Source organism: Lactuca virosa, chromosome 5 (assembly GCF_052849685.1).
Source record: "Lactuca virosa cultivar CGN04683 chromosome 5, Lactuca_virosa_CGN04683_v6, whole genome shotgun sequence".
In the NCBI taxonomy this organism is placed as follows: Eukaryota; Viridiplantae; Streptophyta; class Magnoliopsida; order Asterales; family Asteraceae; genus Lactuca; species Lactuca virosa.
This window is the reverse complement of record NC_136430.1, coordinates 291,578,177-291,587,959: the sequence shown is the minus strand read 5'-3', so window position 1 is coordinate 291,587,959 and position 9,783 is coordinate 291,578,177. Positions and strand designations below refer to the sequence as shown.

Genomic DNA, 9,783 nt, shown 5'->3' with positions numbered 1-9,783 from the left:
TTGGGCTTGGAGCATCCATATTTGAAGCTAGAAGATGATTGGTTAGTTTGAATCATGTGGGATATGGAGGGGACCAAGAGAATCTTTGGTAATGGGATGGTTAGTGGAGGAAAAATGAGCCAATATCATTCCAACAGCACTTGCGCGGGTAGAATTTCCATCGCGCGGGTACCCGCGCAACTGCCCAGTTTTGGGCATTTTGGTCATTTGGCTTGCCATTACCTTGGGGGATTGGATCTACCAGCTATCACTTTGATTTTACACCATTGGAGACCAGAAGAAGGCGATTTTGAAGCTTGAAACTCATTTCTTTTCATCTTTCCAAGTTATTGGTAGTTTCTTTATGCAATTAGGTTTTTGTGATTGTTATTCTAGTGCCATGAGTGGCTAAACTCTCTATTTGGTTAACTTTGGCTAAAAACCCTTGAATGTTTGTGGGTTTTTGAAGGATTCATGTTTGATTATCAATTATCTCATGTTTATGATTCTAGTTCATATTTCTTATGCTTGTTTAATACTTTGATCATGAGCTTGGTACTTGAATGAGCAATTGTTGGTTTATTTTTTGGTTTAGCATTGAATCATTGAATTTACTTAGAACAAGAGCTTTATGATGGTAGAAATCATCTCTAGCTTATGAATCATAGCTCCTTTATGGATGTGTAAGCATTGACATCCTCTAGGAATTAGGGATTCCTTCATTCTTAAGGCTAATCAACTTCTTGGGTTCAATTGCTTCAATTGGATCTTTGATTTTTATTAAGAAGGTGTGTTGTGGGCTTCCCCAACCTCCATACTACCTATGAGGAATCTTGGTATATCATGCTTCATGATTGCTATAACCAATTTGGGATGAATGATAAGCTTCATGTTGAATCCTAATGATAAACACACAAATGTTCATTGTGTTGAATTGCCTTGGTTAACTAATTGTCTCCAATATTTGAGCATCTCACCATCTTTCTTAATTGCAAGCTTTTTAGTTATTCAAGTCTTTTAGTTTTCAAGCAATCACAACACCCCCCCTTTTAGTTTAATTGTAGTTAGTTAGTTTATTTACACTAGTTCTATTGGATTGCATTGGTGATTGAATACAACCATTTCCCCGAGGATCGATACCCCTTTTTACCATTATATTACATTTTATTTGCAAACAAATGGTGTAATTTGCTTGGTAGACTTGACATCCCACCAGTTGCATACGCTGTGTGTACGGTTGCGGGTTGACTTTCACTGACTTTTGACCAATTGTGTCGTAAGTGGATTCGTAAGGAATTTTGAAAGGGCAAAACAGTCTTTTATCCTAAATGTGGATTAGACTTGTCTTGGGATTAGTAGAGTATGGAAAATTACATTAATTATTAATCAGGGTTAATTGGTATAATTATTAGGTGGAGTCTAGTTCCGACAGTTCCGGTGTGAGTTCTTTTAGTCATCTGTCATAGGTGAGTCTCATCACTATTCTTACCTGTATGTGATGACCAACTGGTGTATGTGCTATTACTGTCATATGTGTTACTGTGTGTGTTGAGACTTCGGGTAGTCTCCAGGGTTGTTGATAACCCACAAGGGGTGTTGGTTGTCCACTGAGACTTCAGGTAGTCTCTAGGGTTGCTGATAACCCATAGCTATTTATTTTGTGTTGTGTTGTATATGATATTTTGGGGAACTTACTAAGCTTCATGCGTACAATTGTTGATTGAATGTGTTTCAGGTACTTCTGAGGATCGCAAGAAGGCGAATGCTTGATTGTGCATATTCGCATGCAGTTTATGATTCCGCTTATTTTGGGTCACTCTGATATTTGAGGATGATATGTATTTGACATTTGTGATTTTATTGAGATGGTTTATATGAACAATGTTTTTATATGAATTTAAAAATGAAAAAATGGTTTGAAAATTTGGATGTTATAAAAGACGAGGGGGAAGAAAAAAATTGTGGAAGGGATACAGTTGATACCTTGTGATAATGATAAACCATAATGATTTGCGTGCTTGAATAAGACAAATGAATAGAAGATACAAACGATGTACAAGGATGATACAAGAAATGTACAAGTAAATACAACTCAAGAACAACTAAGGTATGATTTGAGATATTATCTAACACAACCACTATGAGATATCATCATGAAGGAGTTCAATGGGTATCAGAATTTTTAATAGAAAAAGAAAATTTTTTCACCCTTAAATAAATGTCATAAATTAGGTTTCATAATAAATGATTAATTTTTTTTATTGAAATTTATAGAGTTTAAAAAATACTTTCATTAAAGTTTGTAGAGTTCAACGCATCGTACGATAAAAAATAACAGAGTTGTATGAAAATTAAATTATGATATGGGAATTCAATAAACTTGAAAGAGTTCAATATATTTTCTATGTCCTTGCTCAAAAAAAAATTAATAATAATAATAATAATAATAATAATAATAATAATAATAATAATAATAATAATTAAACACGTATATGTATGACGGAGCTTGAAATTCGAGTAACACTCACAATTTTATTTCAAGATAAAGAGAGAAGTCGTTATGCTTATGTAATCAGTAGGATCACTACCTTTTGTAGTGAAGTGTGGTTGCCCAAACAACTTGATTGGATAAATTATGATAAGAAATAAGTGGATGATCATGTTCTACTTATTGCTTTTTGTTCTATTTTTCAACAAAAATATATCGTTAGTGCTTTCAATTGAATGAGACATTCAACCTAAAAGAATCATTGTAGTAGTTCCAACTTCATTGTTTTGTCCCACAAATTTGTAGAAGTATCTCATATTCTTTGACTCGGGTTTTAATAATATAAAATTATAAAATCCATTAATTTCACATGTCTAATGAGTTGTCAATACAACATTAATCACAAATTCACACTTCCCCGCTTTAAATGATCCAAAACCACCCAAGCACAGAACCAGAAACCAACCCTAATCCCAAGAACAAAGCCATCACAATCGCCGCCATTTCCGATTCCGAAGGTGGCACTGATTTAGGTGCCTTAATCATAATGACACTTGTCAGATACCCATTGGTAAACCCCAAAACAACAGTCAATAACACCACAAACACTTCACTTTTAGCCCATTTAGGTCCATGTAAACACGCTGTAAAAAGTGGATACAACAACAACCTCGCCATACACCACCATGTAGCTTTAGCAATGCTCTTGATAACAAAAATTGCCGTGCATGATTTCCCTAAAAAATCTGAAATATTGTAAATGGTGATCAAGATTATCGGGTACCAGTCTTTGAGGAGGGTTGACTCAATGTTTTCTGCTAAAAATCCTGGAAAAATTGATAGAGTTACGGTGTATATGATGAATATTCCTATTGCGGGCCATTGAATCGTTCTTGCTACTTCCCAGAATTTAATGGTGGAATTGGAAGTTGTTTGTAGGAGTGATTTATAATGGTGTTCCATGACTGGTAACTTGTATAGTAGATGACAGAAAACCATGCACACTAGTAGAATGAGGGTGCTGACTAGGAAATATAAATGTGCACTTTTCTTGAGCCCTTGTGGATCATTTGGGAGTGATGCCTTTGTTATAATTCGCAAAAAGGAGACTAAAATTCCTGAGAGAATAATGATTGAAATTGTTAGCGAATGTTATAGATGATAGTAAGTCATTCATGTAAACATATATTTAAAATAAAGCAATAGTATTTTTAAGGCTAATCACAAAAATGACTAAAATTGGAATGGTCAAATCAAAATTTGAACATTTAGCACAAAATAAGAACTTATTTTGCGAAATACTTTATTCATATAAAATTGCTTCTTTTAAAGATTTTTCAGTGGTAAATTTATGATAAATGTTTAAAAGTTGGTCCTTTAGTCATATGATCTTTTCCCTTTTGTTGTCTTTTACATTATGTCATTGAAGTATATTTATTATACATAACAAACAAGATCACATTAATAATTACTCGAAACTATGGTCATCTCCTTTTTGTAGCATTATTTTAACACAATAAATAGATTTAAATAGTACATAAGTTGCTTTAATATCTTTTAACATTATTTTATTGAAAGATAATATGAATTTAAGCAAGAAAAACAACTTATCATCATACTAAAAAGACCCTAAAACAATGATCTCATGTTGTTGACAGTAAGTCTTTCATACTATTATCGGACTATTTTCACATAATAAACATAGTTAGAATACTAAAAACATTGTTTATTGATGTATACTATGAGTTTAAGCACCAAAGTTAACCAAGTGATAAGCACACTAAGTAAATTGACCCTCGGTGCTATTGATAATAGGTCGTCATGTTATTGTAGCATTATTTTCACATGCTAAAAAGACTTAAAATAGTTCAAAACTAATTTTAAACTAAGCTTTACTAATATTATTATCTACATATCTTTCTAGTTAAACTCTTCAAAAATTACCCTTTTTTACCTGATGAAGCCGTTCCAGCAAAAACAGCCTGCATATATCGTTTTGGCAAATTTCCAGCGGACCCCACAAGGCTCCCTCCAATCAACCCATCGGCTAACCCACAAATCACAACTGATGCAACCACTGTGTAAAATGTTGCATTTGACTTCTCATTCGGTTGAGCCTTCCAAGCCCAGTCTATGGTTGGAGTTATCATGAGGGACACAACAAACATTATAAATCCCATGTTCATTCTCACTTGAAAGGTGATTAATCTGCTGAATTTACTGCTCCTAATCATAATAATTAAAACTAAAAGTGAGGAACTCATATAAGCCACAGAAAACACTTTTTCCACGTGTTTTTCTGGGTAAAGATGACCGAAGTAATCAATGGCTGTGATTAAAGCATTCCATGGAAGTAGATTGCCTGCACCAAGTAAGAAATGGATTATATAAGCTATCTTGTAGGTATCTTTTGGTTCATCTTGATCGGGGTTGCTCTTCAAATTCTCCATTTTGGGATCTTTTGTTTTCTTGGCTTTGTGTTTTAGAACTAGACATTATATATATAAGCAGCATGCAAAGACCCTTAGAAAGATTTTTTGGTGGTTAAACCAAAGAAAAAGAAGGAAATCTTCAACGATTGGCTTAAAAGGTAAAAAGAAAGATTCTTTGCTATTCTTTATTTCTGGATCGCTGGAAATCCGCCTTTAATTCGAGGTGATGTGAATTGTAAAATCTATCTTTTTGTTATATGGTGTCTTGTACTTTGTTTCTATGGCACAATCCATCAATGTCTTACTAAAAAGTGAACAAATGGAAATTCCCCTTTTGTTTATTGACTTATATTGGATCTTTTAGTTTATGTTAGAAATAAGGGGAAAGGAAAAATGGCGAATAGATAATCTCAGTTCCTCAATATCTTATGTTGTGAACAGTTTCACTTTCCTTAAAGTATAATTTCGCCCAGGGGTGTTCAAATTCTTAGGAGAGCCAAGAAAGTGCTATATCTCTAGTATATACACCTATAGTACCCATGAAATGGATAAAAAGGACGAAATGACATTTTTCATAAGTTACAAACAATTATATTTAGAAGGTGTCTCACCTTCTAAAATCTTTAGAAGGCAAGTCACCATTTGTAGAAGATGGGCAAAAATGTCCATCAAGCACCAAAAGATCATACTTCAGAAGGTTCTTAAAATGCTCCATATAGACACATTGTTCCTCAGTCAAATTTAGTAGGACCATCCCTTCGACCTTGTCATTCTTCGTGTTTGGTATCAAACTAATCTTATACATAATTAACTCATACGTGACACTCATATATATATATATATATATATATATATATATATATATATATATATATATATATATATATATATATATATATATATATATATATATATATATATATATATATATATATATATATATTCCAATTACGGTCAGATGACACTAAAATCAGGAGTGGTTGTTATACAAGAAATTGTTGTGAGTTTATGATACAAGATAATAGATCATATGCCACGTTGGGATGTAAACGGATGGTAATTAACAAATGATTTGTTGTCTTTATTTTTATATATTCTACGTACTGTTAAAAACACATGACGTTTTGATCCCTTTTAATCATATTGCACGAATCTTGTTGGTTTTACGGACGGATCGTATAACACCTTGAAGTCTATATGGTCCATTCCTTAGCTTCTTATAAAATATTCCCCATATATTCTTATTTTCACCTTTAACTTTTACTCTGTTCAAACGCAATTTGTCTTTAATACTTTGTGTTTTTGTTATGTTAATTTTGGGACTTGTAGACCATTGTAGAGGTGGGACTAGAAGTTTTTAAGATGATAGGTGAGCATTAAAAGGTGAAGTTTAGAGAGGAAATAAGGTGTTAAGTGAACATCACCATCAGAATAGTGGGAAGAAATAGCTGTTGGTGAGACCTAAAAGCATTTTGTAGATTCATGGACCATTGGGTTTTTATAGAACTTGATTCTTTTAATCCCTGTACATTTCTTTTTCTTTTTATTATATGGTTCTAGGCTACTCCCTGTCATTTCACCTTTCAATTTCTGTAGGTAACACGTCAAAAATACGAATCCTTGTGGGGGCATTGTTCAAGTTTTGATCTTAGAAAAGAGTGAATTCCTTGTACTAATTTTGTGAATGATCCATAATTCTTGTGAAATTCAGAAAACAGGTATAATTCAAGTTCTTGTTGTTTAGAAACGAAGCGTGTAAAGATTTTAGGAGTCTTGACAACAGATTTGCTATCCATACGTCTCCAACCCCGCAACGCGGGATTCTTAGTTTATGTTAATTATGATTTATTATGTGAAATGAATTAAAAATTAAGTAGATATTGATTTTAAGGAAATTGACTTTTAGTCACTATTTTTTATTTATTTAATTTTTTTGTTTATATTTGTCCATTTAACTTGTTTTATTTTATACATGAGTCCTTATAACTGTTATTGCAGGTTAAGCCGAGAAAAATAACTTAATAGGGTAATATAATTTTTAATTTATACACACATTTAGGTGCTGTTTTTTTTTTTGAAACAAAAAATTCATAAAGTCTGCGGACCACCTCTTCAACCCTCTGCAGCAAAAGAGGGGACCAAACGGTTGCAAACTGTAATAAGAAGCGTGTTTATTTTTTAACATCTGCAGTCTGCTGCAGATATTAGAAATATTAAAATAAACTAATTTTATAAACCAAAAATAAAGTTCAATACCAAAAATTTAATAGTCTTAATACTTTGAAATAAAATTCATACAACCAAATTAGTCTTACAATAACAGTTTGAAATAAAATTCATAGAACCAAACTTTAATAAATCTCATTCCATATTTTACATCAACTGCTCGATAATTTCATCTCGTAACTGGGTCATATATCACGTTCCGCTGGACTACCATGTGTTGGAATCTCATCTTCATCATCATCAACGGTCACACTGTTCTTCCGAACCTATTCCGAACTGAGACATTTGGTTCATCATATCGTGCAAAATATTCATCATGTAGTCTCTCTCTTCTTATAAAATTATGAAGCATAAAACATGCAAGGGTAATATTTCGTTGTGTGAACACGAGAATGGTGTCATCCTTTTCAGTATAGGGAATCATGCTTTCAAGACACCAAAAGCACGCTCAATGACAATCTGAAGTTTTGCATGTGCATGATTAATTTTTTCTTTATTGGTTAACGCACGTCTTTGTTGGGTCTAAAAATATGGTTTATACTTTACTCTTCTAGGCTTTAATAGGTTTTTGGTCTTGTAAGTATTGTGTGGGTGTTTGCGACTGTATGGGTGTTCACGGCCGTGAACCTGATTACGGCCGTGAACGTGTTTGTGGTTTGTGTCCCTTATATATAGTGTGTCAAACCTGTCAGAAAAAAAAAGAGAACAAGATAGTTCACGGCCAGAGTGTGAGGTGGGAGAGTTCTAGAGAGAGAAAGTAGAGAGAAGAAGAGTGTGTGTGTGAATCTTGTGTAAGGAACATCATTCTAATCATCAATACATCATAGATTCATCTTCTTATTCTTCTCCTTCTTCTCTATTTGATCTTGCATCATCCACTTGATTGAGATTCTTCACCATTATGTGGATCTGATTGATACATCAAGCAAAATTTGGGACTTACATTTGGCATCAGAGCTTGGATTGTATCAATCAAATTGGCAAGATCTGGAGCGTTTTTGCACTTTTTCTTGAAGGATTTTGCGTTTTTGGATAGTTTTTGAAGAAATATTGGGGGTTTCTTCTTTGTGTTTTTCATAAAATGGCTTTTTGATCGAGTTTTGGTGCTAAAAAGTCGAAAAATCGCGAGTTCCGGCGGCCATTTTTGCACAGCTCTGAAGGATTTGCGGTCCGAAGAAGCTTTCACGGCCGATCCGAAGAAGCTTTCACGGCCGATCCAAAAAAGCTTTTACGGCCGGTTTCGGCCCCGTATCTCGCACGTGTTCTATCAGCAGCCTCGCGTTTACGGTCCAACTGTTCTCGGTTCAGCCTCGTTCTCGGCCAGCAGGTGTCTAGCCCTCGTGTCAGCAGCCTCGCGTTTACGGTCCAGCTGTTCTCGGTTCAGCCTCGTTCTCGGCCAACAGGTGTCTAGCCCTCGTGTCCAGTCCTCGCACGTGTAGTCCTCGCAGGTTCTCAGTAGCAGCAAATATTCAAAAATCCGGGGGTGCAAGGTTTCGAACCCGGGTCTCCCATACTCTCAGCCCACCGCCTTACCAACTCATCTAGCAAGCCACTTGTTATATGCCTTCGCGATTTTTTAACTCAAATATTATACTTTCGATCCTAGTTTCGGATTTTTTTTAACACTTTTAGCCCAAAAATCAATTTTTCTTAATTTTAAAATTTCATTTTCTACCCAAAATTTTGATTTTTAATTTTTGACTATCATTTTTGACTTTTGACCTTAAAATTTTGACTATGAATTTCCCGTTTGACCTTTGACTTTAAACTTTGACTTTCTCGTTTAACCTTCAAATTTTCACTTTTAGCTTTTCGGTTTGACTTCTCAAGTTTGACTTTTGAGGTTTTAAGTCAAAGGGCAAAAAATTTTAAAACAATGAGTTCCTCAAACATCCCGGTCAATGAAGTTTCATGCTCTCAATCTTGTGAAACTACTATTAAATTTCTCCGAGAGCAAATCGATTTATTAAAAAGAGAAAATGAGGACCTGAAATATGAAGGCTACCCTAAGGAAGGCCCAAAAACCATTAAAAACACAACTAGAGGCCAAAACTAAGTATTTTCGAAAACTTCAAGAAGAATATAACTAAAAATGTGAAAATTACAACTATGTTAAAAGGGAAATGGCTGAATTAACTGTCGAACTTGATGCATTGAAAGCTAAATATAAAGATGCAGATTTTACCTTTAAGAAATTTGATATATCAAGTGAGGTAGTTGCGTCCATGATTGAAAAGCAATTAAAATTCAAAGATAACCAATCTAAGGGTCTTGGGTATAATAGTGTACCACCTCCTTTTAATGACAACTATAACCCACCCCTTGAGACCAACGAGGAAGAAATTCCTGCTCAGTATGGCCAAACCCTTGTCCCAGCTTCAGTTAAGACTGAACCATCTGGGCCTACTGAGGTTATTAAGGTGAATGCTTCTGATGCTTCTATTTCATGTGCAGGTAAAGTAGTGGAAGATGAGAACAAGGAGAACACTATTGAACAAACAAATGACTCCTTGAACTCTGAATCTGTTGCTTCTAACTATGTTACTTCTGACAAACCTGCTGTTGGTAAATACAGGCTACTAAAACAAGCGAAGCAGACTGTGTGCTGCAAGTGTGCTTGTGGGAACAATCAGAGACAAGGCAAGGGTACGCCATCAG

At 34.3% G+C, this 9,783-nt stretch overlaps 1 protein-coding gene across 1 annotated transcript; it reads right to left on the bottom strand.

Annotated features, from left to right (window-relative positions):
* Positions 1 to 2,521: 2,521 nt before the first annotated feature.
* Positions 2,522 to 5,147, bottom strand: LOC145117498 (equilibrative nucleotide transporter 8-like). The gene is made up of 2 exons (XM_079053781.1): positions 4,422 to 5,147; positions 2,522 to 3,585 (listed from the first exon to the last, which is right to left on the bottom strand). The coding sequence occupies exons 1-2, from the start codon at positions 4,915 to 4,917 to the stop codon at positions 2,891 to 2,893; spliced, it is 1,191 nt and encodes a 396-aa protein (XP_078909907.1). The 5' UTR covers positions 4,918 to 5,147; the 3' UTR covers positions 2,522 to 2,890.
* Between the last annotated feature and the right edge of the window lie 4,636 nt (positions 5,148 to 9,783).